The 23,668-nt window shown below is 40.4% G+C and overlaps 1 protein-coding gene across 2 annotated transcripts in view; it reads right to left on the bottom strand.

Annotated features, from left to right (window-relative positions):
• Positions 1 to 23,668, bottom strand: part of PTPN12 (protein tyrosine phosphatase non-receptor type 12) — a 148,013-nt gene that overhangs the window by 46,891 nt on the left and 77,454 nt on the right. For both annotated transcript variants that reach the window (XM_074942540.1, XM_074942541.1), the window contains exons 4-11: positions 22,494 to 22,589; positions 21,185 to 21,223; positions 20,159 to 20,230; positions 18,722 to 18,781; positions 10,143 to 10,285; positions 6,446 to 6,512; positions 4,556 to 4,633; positions 4,366 to 4,464 (exon numbers count right to left, since the gene is read on the bottom strand). In XM_074942540.1, the coding sequence (XP_074798641.1) occupies positions 4,366 to 4,464; positions 4,556 to 4,633; positions 6,446 to 6,512; positions 10,143 to 10,285; positions 18,722 to 18,781; positions 20,159 to 20,230; positions 21,185 to 21,223; positions 22,494 to 22,589 (654 nt within the window). The remainder of the gene's footprint in view (positions 1 to 4,365; positions 4,465 to 4,555; positions 4,634 to 6,445; positions 6,513 to 10,142; positions 10,286 to 18,721; positions 18,782 to 20,158; positions 20,231 to 21,184; positions 21,224 to 22,493; positions 22,590 to 23,668) is intronic.

Raw genomic sequence — 23,668 nt, 5'->3', positions numbered from 1 at the left:
TTCTCAGACAGTAACTCATTATCACACAATCCCAATGTAATGAATCAAAGAAGTTAGCCCAATTGACTAAACATCAGAACATTCACGCACCCCTTTGCTTACATGTCTCCTGCTTCTATGCACATTCACACACCAGGCAAATACTACAGCAACCTGTGTATGAGAAGGCAAGAAACCTCTACGGCTGCCCTACATTTCTATACTCCAGCTGCTAGGACAAAAAGAGGTGAAAGGAGAATTTCCATCAGATGCTGAGAACATTGTTTCCATGACACTGCTAGGTATCTTCCCAGTTTCATCAGAAGCATCTCAAATCTGCATAGGAATATACTGACACACCAGAAGCACTTATGCTAGGCTGTAGGTACTTTTATATTAAGAGACACAATTCAGGTATAATTAAGAACAATGAACCCAAACCAAAACAGCTCAAAGCCAACATTACAAGACAAACTCATAAAAATTCAAAAATGTACCCAAACTAACAAATTTCTATTACCTGCCAGTTTTCCTTAGACATGGCCAGAACAGACCAGGTTTGTTTCTCCTTAAGGATGTCACTCAAGCAGTAAACACCCATAACACACACCCCAACCCCATCCTCGCTAGGGCACTGGATCCCCAAGTAATGTATTCTAAAAATGAAAGATTGATGGTCATCTTATCCTACCCTTCCTTCCTACACTATAACAGGTGTTACCTGAGTGGATGGATGTACTGTGCTGGAAAATAAGTATAAGATACGAAATTTATTTTTCAAGATTGTTCCCACAAACACTGCAGATCCACGATTGTCCCAAGAGGGGCCAGCGATGATCAGGTAGATATGACAAGTGGAAGACTGGGAAAGAAGGTGGGGAAGATTTACATGAAGGGATGGAGAGAATAGATCTAACCCAACGGGCAACTAATTGCGGGGGGCAGAGGGTTTGAAAAGGCAGAGTCAGCAGTCCTGCTTGAAGCACCCTCTAGTCAAATATTTCATCAGCCAAGGAAGTTAGAACTACACAGCACTTCTTGACATCAGGTGGCTGCTTTGGCTAATTCAATTAGACTTCTCCCTCAGCCCAAGAAATAGCAACTACCCTAATGGAGTGAGCATGAAGTTTGACTGGACAAGAGAAACCACCTTCATGTGAAAATGGATTGTATGGGAAATTACATACCTAGCAGCTCTGTTCCTGAAAAGGATCCTTTAACAATACAAAGAGTTGCATTTCCTCCATTCTTGTACAGGAGGCTTAGGGTGACCATATTTCCCTATGCTAATATGGAACACCTGGTAAAATTACTCTTATTCAAACGAGTTCAACGGCAGTAACTCAGAACTGTGCAGTACAAACATTCAAACTAACATCAAGTTGACTGAACCCCACTAAAAAAACACTATGTAGTTTTTTTTTTATTTACCTTATCTTTAAGGCTTTAGGGTCCACATGGGGAGGGGTGACAGACACACTCTCATACACCTCTCTCACACAGGGGTGTGTGTGACCGACCTACTTGACCCTCCCTCCCAGCACTCTCCACCCTTCATGCCTGGCTGGGCACCCAGGACTGACCTGCCTCTCCTGGTACCTAGCACCATCTCTTCCTGAGGCAACATGTGGTGGGCATGCAGGGTCACATTCCTCCCCCCGCCCCAGATTTATGCCAGGGTTCACACCAGAATATGGCCAGCAGGAGCCTTTTAGCACTGTGCGGGAGAGAAGGGAAGTGAAGTGAGCTGCTACCGGCTCCAGGGGGCGGGGGAAGGGATGACCTGGCCCCTGTCTTTGCAGAACTCGTCTCTCTCCTCCCCCCCCCCCCCCCATGTGGCTAGAAGCAGCTTGCCCCTTCCTGGCCACTGCTAGCCACCTACATAACCAAGCCACCTCCCAGCTACAGCATGGGCAGGAAGGGGTTAAACTCTAAGGCTGCATTGCGCATTGGGGCCCAGGGGACCTGACTGCAGGGGCTTTAGCAAACCTGGCCAGAGAGGTGGCTCAGCAGGGAAAGGTGCCTAGGAAATAGTGCAGCCCCGCACCTCCTGGGGCAGGATCCAGGGGAGACAGAAAATTCAGGACAATTTACCCATGTTAAAGAAAAAGTCAGGACACCTGAGGGAGGGCTAAAATAAGGGACTGTCCCTTTAAAAACGGGACATCTGTTCACCCTACATCAAGGGAATAGTGCAGGATCTTAATCTGCCCCATGTTAGGGCAGAGGTTACAGAGGGAGATCTCCTTGTTAAGATAAAAAAAGTGACCAACTTTGGGAGAAAACCAAGACAACTATTATATCCTTGTGGAAAACGAATAGGGAGTCAGATTAGAACTGCTAACTAACAGCCATGGGAAAAGAAATTTCAAAAAACATGTAAAGAAGAAATTAATTTTAGTGACAAGTAAGTCGCAGAGGGTTTATAGACCAGGTACAGGCTACAGGGAGAGACTGTTGATTTAACTGGATGAGGCAGAAGACTGCCTTAAAGAAACTTATCAACATAGGCTGAGCCCATACTGGCTACGTCGTTGAGCACACTAAGAACAAATGCCTGTACACAAAGGGCATTATATTAGAAGCCCTTCTCAAAACCCTCCTGAAGAAACTCAAACTGCAGTATGCTTTGAGACCTGTTTGGTTCTGCACCAGCAAGAAAACACTGACCTTGAGACAGATGGGACTGCAGATGTGTAATTTTTTTTTTTATGATTAACAACTTTATATGATTCAGAACTGGATTGTACATCGCTTATGTAACCATATGTTCCTACCGCTACTATCCTCATCCCTCACTATTCCCTCCTTCTGTTTATTGGATCTTATCCAATTAGACTAAGCTCTAAAGTCAAGAACCATAACTTTTGATTAATTTGTACAGCACCTAACACACACACACACAATCCCTCCCTCCCTCCCTGATCAGTAAGTGCTACTAAGTTTTATAAAATACAGGTATAGGTATATAAACAGTAAATTAACAGAATGACAAGTCCTTTTTCCAGGAAGGAAAATGTTGGAGAGACTTTCAAGAAGGCCCGACCTTAAAAAGCCAGATCCTTAAGCCTGAACATGGCCGGGATGCTGTTGTGCAACAGGTCCAAACTTTGAGAGAATTTCATGTTGACATCTGAGAACCAAGCCCTCTGGAGTAATAAGGATCAAATACAACCTTTGCTTTCTACATCTTCTACTCATTGGGGAATTATTGAAGAGGTGGGGAAACATAAGCCTCAGTTTTTTCCAGCTGCATGAGAAGTCATCTAGAGTCTGGTATGATGTGTACCCCATCACTGTGCAGTAGTCTACTCTCCAGTATAGATTTAAATTCTTAATTAGTCTGTGCGCTAATCCGGCTCAGAACATATACAGGATTTGATGCACTCCCCTCAACAAGGCTTAACTCAATGACCCTCTGGTGCTTCATGATATAGTTGTTTTACTTGACCTTATGCATAGTTGTGAAAGTACACATGCAGCAAGCTAAGTAAGGCCAGGAAGACTGCCCTGAGCTCCAAAATATTGTTGTGCAATCCTCTTTCTGGCTGGCCAGCTCTGGAAGTGTGGGCTCCCCAGCCTATACGGCTGACATCCATGCTTATGTATGTATAGGGTGTGTATATAAATTCTGAACATGGTGTTCCTGTTCATTCACCAGAGGAGAATTTGACTGATGAGTGGCTCAAGTCCTCCCTTTTCCAAGTCCTCCCTTGTTGACAGTATGAACTGTAAGAGTTGCTACTTAAAGTTTCAGGAATGAAAACTTCATCCACGCTACCAGGTCTTGGCATAACATTGGCATGCTTAGAAATGACACACACAACCAGTTGGGGAAGACTTGCCAACTCAGGAAGAGAGCAAGTGTTACCAGTTTCTGAATCCTTTCCTGAGATGGGGAGTTTCTGTCATTCCAAGTGTCTAGGTCAATTCCCAAGTGGGCAATTTTCTGAGATGGGAATCAGGGAACCATGAACTCTAAGTGAGCCAAATATTTTCAGGGATATTTCAATCACAGCAGAGGTTTTCAAAATGTGGGGTGCACCCCCTGTGGGGCATGACAAGGTTATCAGGGAGGTGTGAGGACCTGACTGGTACTGGGAAGAACCTGGTGTTAAATAAAAAAAAAAAAAATCTGGTGTGTAGGGTTGCAGCACCATTCAGGTTTGGCCCTCTCATCACGGCCCAGCCCTGCGGGACATAAAAGCTGCTGCTACCTGAGGTGAGCGCGCTCTGCAGGCCCGCCCATCCTGACTTTCCCTCCTTACTGGACCATAAAAATATTTAAGACAAACAAGATCAAGGACTGAAAGCACACTAAAACTTAAAACTGCAGGTAAAAGCTATAACTTTAATTGAAAGCCCATACGTCAAAGAAAAACATACCACTCCATCAGCAATCTTCCAGTCTGTGCGACTCTCATATTTCTGTAGTTGCTTTTCAAACAGTTGTGCTATGGCTCGATGGACAAGTTCATACTGCTCCTATTGTATGCATGTTAAAAATGATTAATGTACAAGATGCTTTAAAAAGTACATACCACAAAGTCCAAGTCTACACTACAGAAGAGTATACCTTGGTCTGCACTGCAGAATGCCTTTGTGTCCTCATTTCTTGTATTAAATTAAATACATTGAACTCTTCTGGTATTTTCTGAAATATAAGGCAAAGTTATGTTATTTTCTATAAAAGTCAATATGGTATATTGTCAGCATAGTGATTTAAAATGTGGCAGACCAATTTTTAAAGTTACCACTACAGCATGCCTTACTGCTTTTATAGAAAGCTGACCCATTCCCTCCATGTAAGTCAATCTTATCGAAGTCATTTACAGCAACAGTTCTTTCAGAACTGGTATTTATAACTGTTTCACTGGTAGTGCAGATCACACAAATATTTTTAAGATCAATTCTAAAAGTGTGACAGACTTGGCAGAAGCAATAATGTCTGACATACTGACATTATGGCAACACATCAGCATGTCTCTTTGCTTCATAATGAACCTAAAAACCACAAAGTGAAATATAAACGCAGACAACTTGAAATTTCAAATGCAGAGAGTTTAAGAAGCTATAAAAAAATCATTGCAGAAGAAACAATGAGTAAACATACTTTGCAGTATATTTATAGATTTTGAAAATTTGATCTTTGGAAATAATTTGAAAATCAGCACTTCAGATAAGCATTCAGGTCAATATACTCAGAACTATGTACTATTTAAATTTACAGTTTGACATTTTACCTTGAGATGCTTCCATTCTGAGACTGGGTAGGTTTTGGTTGTTTTTTTGATATAGGAAAGTGCTTCCATAAGTAACCTAAAGCCAATGTTTAATATATAGTAACTCCTCGCTTAACGTTGTAGTTATGTTCCTGAAACATGCTACTTTAAGCAAAACGATGCTAAACTAATCCAATTTCCCCATAAGAATTAATGTAAAAAGGGGGTGGGCGTTAGGTTCCAGGGAAATTTTTTTTGCCAGACAAAAGACTAGATAGATATACTGTGTATATGTATGTGTGTGTATAAGTTTTAAACAAACAATTTAAAACTTTACACTGAAATGATGATTGTGAAGCTTGGCTGAGGTGGTAGAGTCAGAAAGAGGAAGAGGATGAGATATTTCCCAGGGAATGCCTTACTGCTAAATAATGAACTAGCACTGGCTGAGCCCTCAAGGCTTAACACATTGTTAATAATGTAGCCTCACACTCAACAAGGCAGCACGAATGGAGGAAGGGGAGATAGCATGGCAGAGAGAGACAGAGAGACACACCATGTGTGAGAGAGAGACGCGCATTGCCCCTTTAAGTACGCTGACCCCACTCTAAGTACACTGCCTTTTTAAGTAGATCAGCAAGTCGAGAAAGCTCCCTCCATCCTGAGCCCAGTTGTGTCCCTGCCCTGCTCTGTGGAGATGGGGTAAAGGAGCGGGGTTTGAGGGGGACACCCGGACATTAGTTCCTCCCGCCATCCCCCGCATAGCAAGTAGGCGGCTCCCAGGAGCAGTTCCAAGGCAGAGGGCAGGAGCAGCACAGGACAGTGGGGGGAGGGACAGCTGAACTGCTTGGCAATTGATAGCCTACTGGGCAGTTGCCACACAGGGAACTGAGGGAAGCTGATATGGGGGAGGGGCTGCTGCCAGTCCACCCTGGTTTCAAGCCCCCACCAGCTAGCTCCAATGGGCTGCTCTTTCTGCAACCAGTGGACAAAGCAGGCAGCTGCCAAACAACATTATAAGGGAGCACTGCGCAACGTTAAACGAGCAAGTTCCCTAATTCATCAGCAACGTAACAAAACGTTAACCGGGACGACTAAGTGAGGAGTTACTGTACTTCAAAAATTTGAACATTTGATATTTCTGATTTTGTTACTCCTCAGCAGGTTGGAAGCTTAATTTTAATCACTGGTATAAAATATGATCTAATTCTACAGTAAATTATATTCCTATAAATCTTCCTTACCCCAGCTTTTAGCAAATTCCATGTATAATCTATGGCACAGATGGCTCCTGTTCTTCCACACCCTGCACTAGGGACATAAACAACAGTTACTCGATAGTTCTTTTGACAATGATTTAAGTTACCTTGTGTAATTTTTATAGAGTTACTATTTTCATATTTACAGAATCAAGGTAAAAATATCACTACCTACTGAAAAATATGTCAGTCCTCAAATACCTTTTGTCAGCCAGCTCTTAATGTATTTAATGTAAAGTACATGTAGTTTCATGTTTTCATAGCCAACAGGCATCAGCATTTCAGATGTGAAGAAATGCTTTAATAAAGTGTGTTGAAGCATTTTTGCCTATTCTATATACTACAGAGAATAGTAACTGGTCTAACAGTTCAAGCATTATAGAATGGCTACATACAGGAAAAGACAATAGAAAAGTGTAAAATGTAAAGTTTTCATTTTCTTGATAACCTGGTAAAACACAATATGGGTTACTTCTCAATTTATATAACTGACAATCTTTAAAGTGTCAAAATCTTTCTCCTTTGCAAAGTGATGAAAATGGAATCAAATGTCCACATTTATTCCGTCTCAAATGATTTCTGTAGCAAATGTGTCCAGTTTATAAGTAAAGAGATTTATTTTACACTATCAGCTCAAAACGCAATCTTTGATTCCTTCCTTCCCATGCTTCATAACTAATAATTAAGTTTCTACAGAATAACCTATCCCTCAATGCCTGTGCATTTCCATTGTCTTCTATAAGTGTACATAGGTGCAACTGGTTGAAACTTAGTTAATAATTCTGTTGATGCTCAAGAAGTAGAATCCATTTAACTTTCTCTTAGCACTAAACAGGACTAAAAACCAGTTGAAAACTCTGTCAACTAATGTCAGCTGATATGACTGAATACACAAGAACAGCACATCTTTTGAGTAAAAGGGTATGTTCTTTCCATAGTCATCTTTTCATAGTAGAACCACACTTTAAAACCAGAAAGTATCCCTAAAATGTTTACAGACTTAACCATTCCTATATAATTTTTGATGTATAATCACTCATTAACACTAAACATGCCTTTGGTTGTGATCAAACAGTTACTTGCAGAAATAGTTACATTTATAGTGAAGTCATTAGTGTTGACTAATCAAAGGTCATGTCTATACTCAGGGTCAATTCTCTTCCAACCTATAAAAAAGTGATTTGAATTCGTATTTGAGAGAGAAAACAAAAGCATACAAAAATGTATTATAGTGTAATGACCACTGACAGAAGTTTTAAAGTAAAAAAATACTAGAGCTTGTTACTGTGGCTTTTAGTAGCATTTTCATTAAAATGAAGAGTATTAAAGGGAAATCCAAATCATATAGGTTTAATATAATCAACTTGGTAGGTATTTAAACACATACCCTTTAGATGTTGCAAGAATAGTTTAAATTTTGTGGGTCAACAAAATAGATGCTCGAGTCCTCCTGCAGGTTCTGCAACAGCAGCAAAGTGCTGCTCTGGTCTATGATGAAGGGTTTCAGTTTTGTTTTGTTTTTTGTCAGGGGAAGGGAAATTTCCACACCCTCTTGGGAAGTTCAGATGTTTGGAAAGGTGATTTTACCTTTGCTTTTTTTAAGTATAGTCATTGCTACTTTGGCATTTATTCTTTTAAGGAAAAAAAGTGACAATTGCATAAGCCTCAATTTTATTTTATGCTTAATCCTGCTATAGATTCAGAAGTCATTCGTCAGAGCAGCCTAGAAATACTAGAATTAATAAATGTTCTAAACGGAGAATACAGTAGGCTCATCAACAAGGAGAGAAACCTTCTGGAATTTAAGAACAGTAAATCTTATTTAATATACAAATAGATTTGACATTTGCACTGGGTGTTTATTTTATATATCAGCACAGTGGCTAAGAAAATTAATAATTTGAGAATTAACGGCATAGCAGTGTTTGTTGTTCCTAATCTATAGCGTGTTATGAAAATATATAGGCACATTCTTAACATGGTTTTAGTACTCAACTAATATTTTTATCATTTTCATTACTATACTGCTATATATTTCTCTCTTTGGCTGTATTTTTGTTTTTGCAATGCTATCATGAAGCAAAATTCAGTCTATAACAAGTTCTGTGTTTTAGTCTAAACTGGAAATGTAGTTTTAACACATATTTCATTAAACAATTGCAAAGGTGCGTGCTTTTGAGAGACTTTTGATGTCCGCACTGGTAGCTTGCCAGAAATCCAATGATTGCACTTGATTTGCATATGGATGTATATAAGTTAACAAATGCATACAGGCCTGTTTTTTCTTAGAATTTTCATCTTCCTTAATATAGCCACAGAAGTTGTGTATTTGTTAAGTATACCGGCAGTGAAAACCAGCTGCAGATCAATTTCCCATATTTATAGAATTTAGAGATGAAAGACCCATTAGGCATCTTGTCCATAAGACGTATTCTAATACTCCACCCATTCTAGTTCTGAAATGTCCTTAGAAACAGCTTCCACTGCTTTGTCCTCAGTCCTTCACTTGAAGAGGCGAGGGCAGCCAGGGGTTGCATTTTAAAACTATTGAGTGTACAGTTAGCCTTTGGGTCACTTGTTAAAGTATACATAATCCATAAGGCTGTGTAGAAAAAACAGTTACCTACCTTCCGTAACTATTGTTCAAGATGTGTTGCTCGTGTCCATTCCATTCCAGGTGTGCGCGCGCCCATATGCGCAGCCGGAGACTTTTGCTTTAGTGGTATCTGTAGGGTAGGCTATAGCGTCCTTTTGAGTGCTGTGCCTATGCGTCGGTATATTAGGCGCCGCTAGCCCAACGCCCTCTCAGTTCCTTTTTGCTGGCAACTCCAACAGAGGTGCAGGAGGGTGGGTAATGGAATGAACATGAGCAACACATCTTGAAGAACAACAGTTATGAAAGGTAGGTAACCATTTTTTCTTCGAGTGCTTACTCATGTCTATTCCATTCTAGGTGACTCACAAGCCATATCCCTGGTGGCGGGCTCAGAGTTCACGGTCATGCATCTTGCAACACTGCTTTTCAAAGCCAGCACTGTCTTGGGTTTGCTCAGTGAACGCATAATGAGACGTAAACACGTGGACAGACAACCAGATAGCGTCCCTACAGATATCCTGAATTGGCACCTGGGCCAGGAAGGCTGCCGATGCGCAGTCACAGTCGCTGGTGGAGCCACCTTTGCCAGTCATAGCAGTAATGGATGCAGGCTGTGATCTAGGATGAAATCCTCTGCGCTGACACTGGAAAACCTTTCATCCTATCCGTCACCGCAACAAACAACTGCGTTGACTTACAAAATGGCTTTAAGGCTCAAAGCCTGAAGTAGAAGAATCGCTAGCCCTTGCAAGGCAAGGGAAAGGCGCTCTGACAAACCACCACGGGCACTAAGAAGGAACCAAGAAGGCGTAGGGCCAGTGGTGCCTAATATACTGACACCTGGGCACAGCACTGAAGATGGTGCTGTAGCTGACCCTAAGGATAATGCCAAGGCAAAAATCTCCGACCGTCGTGCAAATGGGCACGTGCACGCACCTAAAATGGAATCAACGTGAGCATCTTTCTGACAACGTCTTTCTGACAATGAGCTAGAAGAGGAACTTTTCAAAATTAACACATGTAAGTCTTGTATCAAACATACAAGAATATAAATAAATAAAAAATATTAAGAAATATATTTGGTACCTGCAGTGTATACAAATAGGTACATCTTCATGCTCCTGGTATTCTCTCATAAAGCTGATCATGTCCAGAATAGAATCAAAAGACGATGGAACATCATGGTCAGGCCAGTTCACGTAATGAAACTGATATACCCTACGAGTTTCCTAAAGAAAAAATTTAAATCAAACACACATTGAAGAATTTTGTATAAATGTATGATCATTTTCTGCATGATTTATTTTCCTGATCAAAGACTTTCACTGCAAAGACAACAGATGCTGCATTTAGCCAAAGTGAAGTAAGTTTGAGCAAGGACAGCACAAGTGGATGAAACAGATTTTGCATTGGGGTTGATATGGAAATAAAGATCTCCAATTTTATTACAAACAAACCATGGACTCCAGTGTTTTTTGTATAAAGTAAAACTTGTAATCTGAAATTATATTAAGTAAGCATTCACTAACAAATTTGTTTAAGCCAGTGGTTTTCAACCTTTTTTCATTTGAAAACCCCTAACATTTTTTGCATGGATGTGCAGTCTGCAGAACCCCAGGTTTCTATGGACTACAGGTTGAAAACCACTGGTTTAAGCCCATGGAGAAGGCTGAAAAGAGGGGCTATAGGAAAAGAGAACTCAGATGTGCAGGCCTCATCTTTTTACTTTTGTTGGACCCACAAAAGGAACATAATGAGAGCGAGAGAGAGATTCTGTCTTGTACATCATTAACTGAACATATTAAATTCTAATTGTTTACACCTGTGTAAGCCCATTGAAGACAACAGGCTTGCGTATATGTCAGTAAGGACCTAATTTGGCCTGCAAAACCTTTATGAATTGTGTAGATGTGCAAAGAACGATAGATCCAGAGTGACATTCAGATCCCAGGAAGAGTTTGCAGGACTGGCAGAAAAATAACTTGTAAACTTATGCTTTTGATGAGTACTTTTTAGAACAGATCCAAACTAGCAGACTTCAGGAAAAACTGCAAAAAAGTAGTGCATACGATGTTCCAATAGCATTTCACAGAAGTAGATGAGAAAGAGGTTTTCATTTCATTTGTTCAAGCTCATCTACAGACTGCAGATACCAGTTTTCATCCTTTGCTGAACTGTACCATTATGAGATAAAAGGGAAAGTTTATATCTAATAATGAAGAGTGCTTAATTAGTGTAACTAATTGGTTTTTTTGAAAAAGGAGAATTAGATGCTCATGACGAGAAAAAAATAACCTGCTCTGTCAATAAAGGTTAAGTACAGCTATCCAGCTTCCCCAAAATAACCTGTCAATGTGTCTCAATTATTTTGTTCTAGAGGGACCAACTCTATGGGTGAGGAGTTCATTCAATTTTTAAACCTATCTTTGGCTTTACTGCCAAGATGGTAAACAAAGTGAAATTGTGACAGTTTTTGTTACTAGTGTTGTTTTTGTTATTGTAATATAGTGGACAGGTGTCCTATAGGAACTTAACTGAGACTGCAGACTTCGTAGGTCAAATGGTTGGATGCTAACTGGGACACAAGCTAAAAATTATCAACAATAAACCTGAATTATCCAGTCCCCTCTACATTTCTTTAAAAATTCCTTAAATGTAGCAATGCACTGAGTGCACCCAAAAACAACTGTAAGGAACAATTCATCACACATATAACACAATATATTCAAAGTCCCTCTGAACTTATTTAGTGCTGGTAGTCAAAAGATATCGCTAAAATCAGAGAATTTAGGATGTTTTATAGATTGTCATGGCTTCCTGCGGCTTGAAGAACAAAATAAACTGATACAACTGTACACCCTAGTTTGTGTAAGCTTTTTTCTGAACAATAACTATCTGCAATCGTTGAGATCTGCGTTATTTTTAGGGACAGGAAATGCCTCTTTAAGTGAGAAAATCTGACCAAGCAGAAGACAGTAGCTTGTAACAGTCATTTAGTAACAGTGGTGGCCAGTACAAACCCCAGGCTGGATAATCACCTATATTACTAACATTGTTTTAGGCAGGTTATGTTAATGAAATTTGTATTATTGCCAGCCACCTGACAGGAGCATAAATGGCCTTTCCCAACTCTTTATTCTGAGCTACAAATTAGCCCTCTTTTTAAGAGGTATAACTCTGCAAAAAGGATCAAGTCCTGCATTTTTTTAAACAGTTTCTTTGGAAATGAGCTTGATTTCCTTTAGCAAAAAAGACAAACAACTTCCAATACTTGTTACCATGACCAGTTCTGAATTTTAAACATTATTTAACCCTTAGTTTTTCATAGAATTACTCTGTGTGCGCGTGCACACACGAATTCTCAAACTATTCCTGGAACTTTAACATTTTACAATAATTAAATTCTCTTCCTGTCAGACATTTTGTTCAAGAGAAGGTTACTCACCCTATGCAGTAACTGAGGTTCTTTGAGATGTTTGTTCCTATGGGTGCTCCACTTTTAGGTGTGGCATTGTCTCCTGGCACCTGGGATTGGATATCTTCATCAGCCCATGAGACCACACACGCAGATCACCCCCCGCTCTCCCAGAGCTATGCGTGGGACATATATATATATATATAGTGCTTTGCGGTCCGACCGCCCTCAGGTTCCTTCTCTGCCACAGAGCTGGGGTTTTTTGGGGGGGGGGGCTCCGAAGCAGAGGGGAGGAGGGTGGGTATTGAAGCACCCACAGGGATGCACATCTTGAAGAGCCTCAGTTACTGCACATTGTGAGTAACCTTCTCTTCTTTGAGTGATGTCCGTATGAGTGCGCCACTTGTAGGTGATTAGAAAGCGTCGACTTGGTGGGAGGCACACCAGTATTGAAATCTTGTCCATTTGTGAACGTAAGTGCGTCTAGTTGTGTCATGCCTGCTATTTAAACATAACAGTTTGACTCTGTCCAAACCATGGAGGAGCCAGGCTTTGAGATGGAGCATCTGTGGATTGGGATGGAGGATGTGTCCTGCAAAAGGAGCCGTGGCATTGGATGGAGAGAGATCAATTGGCACACTATCATGTAGAAGAGGTAAGTATACCAGACCTGTCGTGGCCATGTTGGAGCTATAAGTATGACATGAGCTCGATCCTCTCATATCCTGCAAAATACTATGAATAGGAGGGAAAGGCATAAAAGGAGCAGTATGTCCCATATTATGAGGAATGGATCTCCTATAGATCCATGTCCCAGTCTTCCTCTGGAACAGAATTGAGGGCAGCGGGCATCGTGCTGTGTGGCAAACAGGTCTATGGTGCAGTATCCCCATCGACTGAAGATGGGCTGAAGTACTTGCATATCCAGTTCCCCACTCGTGAGCGTGGGAGAACCTACTGCTCAATGCGTCTGCAATAGTGTTTTGGTGTCCAGGGCAGTACACTGCCGAAATGGTGATTTGTTGGATACACCAGTTCCACAGTTTGAGTGCCTCTGATCATAAAGAGTGGAACCTCGCTCCACCTTGTCTGTTGATGTAATATACGCAGGTGAGATGGTCAGTCATCACTCATAGTATGATGTTTGAGAAGAGGTAGGAAATGTTGGCAGGCATTGCAGACTGCTCGTAGTTTTAGGAGATTGACGTGTAGGGTGGATTCAGTTAACAGCCATCTGCCCTGCATTATGTGATTAGGGAGGCATCAGTTATTAGGATCATGGTCAGTGGACATTGGAGGAAAGGAACTCTGACACAAACATTGTAGGGCTGTGTCGACCAAAGTAGTGAGCCCTTTACTCTCATCGGCATGGATAAGAGCTTGTGAAGGCTGTGTTTGTGGGGGAGATATACTGTACGGAGTCATGGCTGAAGACATTGTGTGTGTAGATTTGCGTGCCTGACCACGAAAGTGGCCATTACCATGTGGCCTAGAAGCTGGAGGCATATTCTGGCAGAGATCGGGAGGCAGACTCATATGTTTGATACCAGATCTCTACACTTGAGAATCTGTGAGAAGGTAGAAAGGCTCTGGCTTGTCTGGCATCCAACTGCACGCCAATGAATTCCAGTTGTGTACCGGCATTAAAGTGGACTTTTCTCGTTTCACAAGGAGACCTAACTTTGTGAACAGGTCTATTGTTATGTGGACGGCTCAGAGAGCATAAGTCTCAGATGCGGCCTTAAAGAGACAGTCACCCAAGTATGGAAAGATGACACCTTGTTTCCTCAGATAGGCAGCAGTTACTGCAAGGACCTTGGAGAACACCCGAGGTGTGGAGTACAGTCTGAAAGGCAGTACTTTGTGTTGGTACTGGCTGTCGCCCAAGATTAATTGGAGAAATTGCCTGTGGGCAGGGTGTATTGTAATACGAAAGTATGTGTCTTTGTGGTCAAGGGCCAAGAACCAGTCCCCCTGTTCCAGTGCTGGGATAATACTGGAGAGAGTAACCATTTTGACGCATTGCAGTTTGGTGAATTTGTTTAGATTGCGAAGGTCCATGAACAGGAAGTCTTATTTAATATACAAATAGATTTGACATTTGCACTGGATGTTTATTTTATATACCAGCACAGGTCCATCATGGCTCGCCAGTCACCAGATTTCTTCTGGATCAGGAAATAGTGGGAGTAGAAATCCTGTCCAATGTGCCGGGAAGGGACAGGTTCTATGGCTCCCAGTTCCAGAAGATGATCTATTTCTCCCCAGAGAATGGGATTGTGAGAGGGGTTTCTGAAGGAGGACAAGGAGGGAGTAGGCCGGGACAGGATGGATAGGAAGGGGATGGAGTATCCTCCTTTGATTATCTCTAGAACCCACCTGTCCAAGGTGAGGAGTATCCAAGAGGGGAAAAATAGAGCTAGTCGTTCACCAAACTAGTGGAACATCAAAGACCGTGGGAATGACTGGAATAGTGGGAGGCTTCTTGGGGCCTCAACCACACCTTCAAAATTGTTGCTGTGGTGGTGGCACGTGAGAGGTAGCCCCTTGATGAGCAGGCTGTCTACATTTGATAGGAGGCCTTTGTCTTTGGTGCTGGGTGTCAAAGTGCTGTTGAAGGGTGTACTGCTGTGGTTAGGATTGCAGGGGGAGAGAGTATTTCCCTGGGTGTCTCTTTGGTGCTGACGTGTAAATGCCAAGGTAAGAGTGTAGCTTGGGAGTCTATTAGAGAACACAGAGAATTGTCCGTGTGCTCTGAAAATAGTTTCTGGCCCTCAAAAGGTAAGTACTCTACTGTGGTATGTACCTCATTAGGAAAACCTGAGGCATGCATCATGGCTTCATCTCTCATGACCACAGCAGTTGTGATGGATCAGGCAGTGGTGTCTGTACAGTCTAACGTGGCTTACAGGGCTGTATGAGCTAGGAGGTGTCCTTCCAATATTAAGGACTGGAACTGCTCTCTTGGCCTCTGACAGGTCATGGCAGAGTTCCTCCAGTTTAGAGTAGTTTAGGTAATTATACTTAGCCACAAGAGCTTCATAGCTGGAAATTTTTAATTGGAGCATGGCTGATTAATACACTGTGTGTCCAAATAAGTCCAGGCATTTCCAATCCCTGTCTGGATTGCATTGGAATTGCAAGCCTCTTTTGTGCACTGCATTGACCCCCAAAGAATTTGGGGTGGGATGGGAGAATATAAATTTCACATCCTTCTCTGGAACAATTTTTTTTGGCACATTTGCAGGTTGGAGGGATGGACGCCAGGGTCTGCCAGAGCAGCTCTGCACAGTTGAGAAGAGCCTCATGGATCAGTAGTGGGACCTTGGAGGAGGAGGATGTGTGGAGGGTATCAAGCAGATTATGCTGCTGGTACTTGACTTCCTCCAAAGGAATATGCAAGGAGTCTGCAATCTTGCAGAATAAGTCCTGAAAATGTCTGAAGTCATAGGCAGATGTAGGAGGTGGAGGCATGATAGCCTCATCAAGGGAGGAGGAGGAAAAATGGTGGAGCCTCCTCCTCCTGTTCCTCCTCTTCAATTGGTACCGGCAGGGGTTCAAACTCCAGCAGGAAGCAACTGATGGAGAAGGAAGAGGTGTAGGTCTCCAGCTTTGCTCTCTGGGAGGGTTCCCAACTGTTCCCTGTACATGGCCCAAGGGTTCCAATATGGCCAGTGTGGAAAGAGTGAAATATGTGGCTGTATCTATGGTGGTCCATGCCAAGACTGTGGACCAGATGTGGATTGTGGAAAGGGAGGATGAAGAGGTATGATTTGCCTGGCAAACAAGGGAGTAATAGAACACTCCTCCTCATCTCTGGGGAAGGTAGGTGCCGTCCTCAGGAGGAGAAAGGGAGGAGTGTCATTTAGTCCAGAGAGGGTAGGCCACATCGAAAGAGCAGAGACTCAGGAGTGTCAGATACCAGCAGGTCTTTAGGGTATCTAAAGTCTTGTGGAAGATGGAAAAGCATCATCGATGCCAGTGTATAACTCTATATCAAAGGAAGGGTGTATTCCCCTGAAGTGTCCATAGCGCAAGAGACTTGGCCAGTGCAGACGATTTCGATGATGCCATGGGCTTGCTCGGGGCCAACGGTTTAATTGCTATTGGAAAGAGTGCCAGTGCCGGCATTTTTTTCGGTGCTGAAATTCCTGAAGTTGGCCTGTCTCGTTCCTCAGAGCTGTGAAATGGTGCCAAGGGCTGTAGGTCTGGCCTGGTTAGGATCCTAAGACCGTTTCTTCAAGTTGGTACCAGAGGTACTTGGACAGGCCCTGGAGCTACATCCCGACAGACGAGATGAGGCAACAGACCTCGCAGGCGACAGTGTTCTGGTGGGCTGTGCCTCAAACTGTGAGAAGGGAGCCCATTTCTTTTTGTCCAAGAGAGAAAAAAAGAAGGCTCTCTCTCTTTAAGGGACATGGGGAACGAGGACTGGCAAACAACCTGGCAGAACATGAGGGCCTCTCTGGGGAAGAGTCCAGGCCTGGGTCCGATGCTGGTCACAGAGAAGTTTTAATCTAAAGTCCGGTCTTTTCTGGCTCTAGGTTTCATGCCAAGACAGTGGGAACACTTCTGTGGGATATGTCCCTCTCCCAGACAGCAAATGCACTGTGGGTGGCTGCCCATTACCAGGAAGGCAACCCTGCAAGAAATGTACCTTTTAAACCTGGAGTATCTGGGCATAAGGGTGAAGGAAAAAGCTTCCCAATTGGGAAGGGTGGAAAGTGGGGAAACGGAAACCTAAGCATGAAATAACTGAAGGTAAAATTAAAACAAAAGACAAAACAAAAAAAATTAAGATAGAAGAAAGAAGAAGATAGTAACTACACTAACGGGTAAGGCACTATCTAGTAAGGGAATAGGAAAAGCGGACTCTGTTGCGGATTCTGTCACAGACCAAAGGTGGCAGAGAAGGAACTGTGGGCACAAGGACCACACAGCACTATATATACACACACATCCTGTGCAGTGCGCGAGGGGGGCCAGGTGCACGTGGCCCGAAGGGCACTGCTGAAGAAGATCTCCGATCCCAGACCCAGGGGGCGCTGCCGCACCTACACGTGGTGCACCCATAAGGACATCACTTAAAGAACTTAGTTTTATTTCAGAAAAAAGTGACTGCAATTCTTAAGGATTTACATTCATAACTTCCAAATTAACCAACATGAAAAATCAGTATTAATTGGTATTATCACAGATCATTCATCATAAGTACTTAAATATTAGAGAATGTTACTCATAAGGTTCTTATTCTAACCAGTGAACTAGATCTTGAAAGTACAATTTTAATAACACTACCTTTGTTAGTAATTTTGATGGCAAAAAAAGTGTGCTTTAAGCACAGATTTTGTTTTGTATGGTTAACAACGTTTATTTCCATTTTGAGCCTTGACTGCATCCTTCAAACCCCTATGGACTTCAACTGACAAAAATAAAGTGACAAGCAGAAGCAGGAAGATCAGCACCTATTAACTTAAAGCTAAAAGCATCTATTAGATGAAGCAAAAAAACATTCAGAGGCCATCTCAGCAAGATATTGAAGCCCAGATGGAAATTTTATTTATCAAATCTAGACTGAAAAACAGTATCATGTTACATTAAACAAAGATAATAAGGCAAGTGGGTGTAACTGGGGATTAAAAGAAAATTTCAAACAAACACCAGGACGCACTCTCTCAGGCTAATAAATAATCTATAGGGTGGGCAGTCAGATAAGTCTGTCAGACACACAGTTATTGTCAAGGAAACAGTCAGATCACATACTAAGAGGCATTAAAAAGGCTGGCTGGATCAAAAAAGGCTTCTTTCAGCCTTCAGATTAAATTTGTGGATCAGATATTAAGCTGGTGTAAACAGTATAGCTTCATGGACTTCAACACATTATACCAGCTGAAGATCTGGCCCTGTATTGTTAATGAACACTACTGAAAAATGTCACACATATTTGGTTAACCACAAAAACACTACCATAAGAACAGACAGTATGTTACAAGACATTTATGAACCTTTTGTTTCTTGTAACTAAACTATTTATATCCCTTACAAACTTAATAATGTACACAAGCAGAGAACCAAGTTTTTGCTCCTTTAATATTACTGACTTGATTTTTTTGTAAGTTTCCTTGATTTACCATCTGAGATCTTTGAACAGATGTTAAGTCACACCAGATTAAGACCAAAAATGTAAAACATAACTAGTGTTTGAACAACTGTCCTGAGTGGGGAAACCTTTCATATGTTAACGACTTACATTTTGAAATTCAAGTAATAGCGTTCTAATATAGTAGTCTGTTCTTGCTTGTTCAGCTTCCTAAATAAGAGGAAACATCTGTGAGTGGATAGGAATTTAATATAGAACAAATTAGATATAAACCCCAACTTTATTCTCTATAGTGTCACGTGAACAAAAATAATTCACTTTTTGACAATTTAAGACTTACTTGAAGAGTCAGTGTAAAAGCTATTTATCTGCTATGAAGCTAGACAGGTAAACATGTTTTATCATTTAAAAAAAAAATGAAATAAGATTTTGGGTTTAAAAAAAATCAGTTAAGATCTTGGCCAGAGGCTACTCTATTTAGAAATGAAATTTCCCCATAAAACTAAGCTGTCACCAAATTCTGTCACTTCTTTCTCTATGATATTTCAAAATACATTCCTGTACCTCTAACGCTTCCCCATGCCTTAGTTAACTTTCTCCGGCCTCCTTGTTTTCTAACTTGCTTCCTTCAATTTATCCTTCCTTGCCATGCACTCAGATCATGTTTCGCCCCCACCTGAATCCCTCCATTAATTTTCCATCATTTACTGAATCAAATTTAAGGTTATTTTTCTTTCCAAGATTGGACACAATTCAGTCCCACTTATATTGTTGAGTCTCTCCTTAACCTTTTCACTCCCTCTGCGACAGCAGCCTCACCTCTCCTTTTATTGTCCTCCTTTTCCTGATGCCTTATATTGCAACCAACCCATGCCACAAATGCCACCTCTATCCCAGTATGCACTCTCACTTCCTATTAAAACCTATTTCAAGTGAGTTTGCATTTGAAGGGCCCTTGAACATACTACTGTACCCACGCCTTTTTTAGTAAGCAAAGGAAGTGTTACCATTTTCCTGGTCTAACTAGTATATGAATATCAATTTTTGAATTTTAAATGACAAGCTCAGGCCAGGGACCATTTGGGCCTTGTGCAGTGTCAAACAAAGCTGGCACTCAACCAAATATTTAATATTAATGTGGGCAGCTACAAAAAAGTTATTCACCTCTGCAGTTATTTGCTAAATATGAAAGATTAATTTTACAAGACATACAACAAAGTATGCATTTTACATTAATATAATATAATAAATAAAATAAATTATTATATACAATATATAATATAACAAAGTGAAACACTAAAGTCCTCTGCATAGCCAGGCAAGACAGTGCCTTATGTCACTAGGGATCCGCAATAAATAACTTGAGAACTAGTAGCCACAGTGAAACAACCTAGGGCCTGTTCTGTTCACAACGAGAAAGGTGTATTTTTAAAACATGTTACATGTTTAGAATTAAAACTTTACACGTGATTACAAAAATGCATTCAGAGTCTGTGCTACTGAGTACATCTGATAATAGGAAGAGCTCTTCAAGATGTACAGCAATAAATTTATTAAAAATATTAGTTCACAAAACTGTATACTTACACAAGAAATCTGAAATGGTCCAAAAGTCACACTTTCTTCTCCATGCAAAGGCCAGTACCGCTCACATTTTTTCTATTAAAAAAATAGTGTAGTCCTAATTTAATCCATAGTTGGTACTTTAAGAAAGTCACTGACAGTAAAAGTGTTGCCATCTTTTGCAATTTTATCGCAAGTCTCATATTTGGTGTTTTTCTTAGGACTCCAGAAGCTGGAGTTTTGTGATTGAGAGAGCATTTCAGCTTTCATTTAAAACTAAACAAAAATAGTAAGATTTTAGTCTTCATGGTTGCGGAGAAAAGTTTGAAAACAAACCTTAAGGACTTGAAAAACCGAAGACCAACAGATGTAAGCAAGAGATTTGTAAAAGTGAGATTTTTTTTTTTTTTAAAGCCTCGTGATCTTTTGGAGCCTGATTCAAACTTTTTGTGAATGCACAGGGTTAGCAATAGTTGTTGCACAGTTTCCCTGTGGCACTGGAAATACCCACTAATCTAGGGAGCATGACAGAGCAATATCAGCCCTTCCTGTCTCCTCATCTGACATGGGGTTTGATGGACTCAAAATCAAGATTCCTTATTTGATTAATGGGGTTTTTTATGCCTAAAACTGCACTATAATCTCCACAGTGAGAAGACCAGCAACAGTACAGCTACCATTAGTTCATTTTAATTCATAGAGATCCTTTTATAACTGAAAATAAAGATTAGCTTGGATTCTATTCAGGTATTCTATTCAGGTTGTACCTCGCTAGCACCATGGTACAGTTATCAGAAAACAGCTGCTTTCTAGAATGAAAAGGTGGCCAAATTCACTGATTTTCTATGCATATTGACACAACTTGGCTTGTGGAAGTAGATTTGTGAACTCTCTCCATAAAGAATGACAAGAATAAAGGCTCTTTTACTTGGTGCAATTGAGCTATATTTGTAGCTACTGACTTTACATAAAAAGTCTCAATAATTAAAACACTGTCCTAGCCAGTGGGGCTGCAACATTTATTCATATTTCCATTTTAAGCATACATACCCGTCCCATTTCAAACTCTCGACAAGCCATTACAATTATCTGAAAAAGGAAGAAATATATAACTACAGGAAGTTAACATTTTAACATCTTTCATGAAAGTTCAGAACTTTGCCATCTGAGAAAGTGCTCAGACTGACTGCCTATTACTGAAGTGTTTAAACCTTTGTTAAAATCTAAACACAAGTTTTGCATATTAAGAATTGCACACATGCAGAAGTATGTACTTTTAATATTAAACTTAATTTAAATACTAAACACTGAGTCTGAATTTTAATCACTTATAGTTAATCTACTCAAATAGCAATAGTAATTTCTTACATCCATTAGTTATTTGTATTCATTGCCATCCTAATGTTTTTAAATTAACAGAGAGAGAAGTCAGTCTATAAAAGTTATACACTTAAGTTCTTACATAGAATGACAAGTTGTGATTGACCTTGCCATTTTTATACAATGTACGTGGTTATATGCTTTACAAGCAAACACAGCCATAGTTGGCTTAGTTAAATTGCCTGGAAAGAACCAGGACAGATTTTTGCACTGACCATACATAAAGAAATAAATAAATATTCAAAATTTTAAAATGTAACTTACTGCTATTTTTCATGGAGTTATGTGTATTACCTTAAACCTCTAGATAGGAAATCTTTAAATGTTAAGCAATTCATTGTACTATGGAGTAATATTAAGTTTCCCCAGTCACTAAATCACTGTTTTAATTGGTAAATATTAAAATAGATTTTAAATGTTCTTCAGTTATGAACATTTATGAATGAAAGTTGTACAATTATGAAAGGCTCATGAATTAGTAGAAAAGAGATGAGTTTCATAGTACTAAAGCTTCCACTTAATTCATTACAACAGTGCAAAACTAAATCACTACATGAACTCTAAGAGAAAGACTACTCCTAAGCTCTTTTTTTTAAAATGTTTGAATCCTTATTTCTGATATCGATTTTGCCAGTCCATACTGGACTAATTAGAGTGAAACCCTATTCCAGGAAAATGATTAATGATCATTTGAGCTGTTTGTATACCATAAAAATAATTTTATTGGCAATATTTAAATTTAATGTTTTCCCACAGTTTTCATTCATACTATAAAAAACAAGTTATGTTTCAACACTGTAGGTCACTAAGGTTTTAGCCAGTCTGTAGAATTTTTGGCAGAAGTCCAAGTTGCTCAATTTTTGTAAACATTCCTTTCTGCTAACAGCTCCAAAAGACTCTGAAAATGTATTTTTAGTTGCTCAATATTCATCACCATGTATGTATGTGACAAGTTTAAAAAGAGAAGTAGGGTACTTACTGCAACATTGTACTCCCATATCATTCTCCAGAAATCTATTACTGTATTTGCTAATGGTCCCTGGGTAGCAACATATGCTTTTGGCCCATGTACTCCCTAAAATTGCAAAAGAGAGAAACAGCTGAATGTTCATGATAGAAGTCTGGTTGTATTGGATAAAAAAAATCCTTATTTCATAATTTAAATGTAAATCTAGAATCTCTTTTCAGTGTCCTCCTTTCACAAACTGATATTTTGTTCCATATCCAAAAAAATGGCAGAAATAGCCTCCACCACACTTCCAAACAGCTGACTTGATGTAAAAGCAGGGGGTAAAACAGTGGGAATTTTACAAGAGTATGTCTACACTGCAGCTGGAAGCTGCCTTCCAGCCAGGGTAGATGGATATGTGCTCATGCCACACACACACAAACACACATGCACACAAGCAGAGTAGATACTCGAGCACAGGCTAGCCACCAAATAACAAGCCCACCTAACTTCATGCATCTGAGCTCAGGTGGCTAGCTTGTGCTGCAACATCCACATTGCTATTTTTAATGCGCTAGCTCAAGGAGGGCTACAACATGTCCATCTACTCAGGCTGGGTGAGATGCTCCCAGCTACAGTGTAGATGGACTCCTGTTGGCTTCAAATGGACGAGGATTTCACAGTTGTAAATTCTTACATTATGCCAGCATAAAAAATTAAGACCAAAGAGTTCAGTAAAATTTATTTATTGATTGATTGAAAAGGAAAGTTTGTACGGAAGTTCCAATTCTGAAATATTTCCCTTGCTTTATAGATTTGTTAAAAATGAGAAAAAAACAAATACTTTAGATTTAAATCTGAAAGTATGCTTCATATTAAATTTGCCCACCAAAAAAAGTTCTAAGAAAATGTGCAGAATTATTTACATAAGAATGGCCATACTGGGTCAGACCAATGGTCCATTTAGCTCAATATCCTAACTTCCAATAGCGGCCAACGCCAGATACTTCAGAAGCAATGAAAAGAACAGGGCAATTTTCAAGTGATCTATCATCCTCTGTGGTCCAGTCTTAGGGACACCCAGAGAATAGGGTTGCATGCCTGACCGTCTCTGCTAGCAAGCATTGATGGATCTATCTTCATGAATTTATCTAATTAAGTTTGCAACCCAGTTATAATTGTTTTACTTTTTAATTTTGATTTAG

This window comes from Natator depressus, chromosome 1 (assembly GCF_965152275.1).
Source record: "Natator depressus isolate rNatDep1 chromosome 1, rNatDep2.hap1, whole genome shotgun sequence".
NCBI lineage: Eukaryota > Metazoa > Chordata > Testudines > Cheloniidae > Natator > Natator depressus.
The sequence above is the reverse complement of the archived record's forward strand: the minus strand, read 5'-3'. Positions and strand labels throughout refer to the sequence as shown.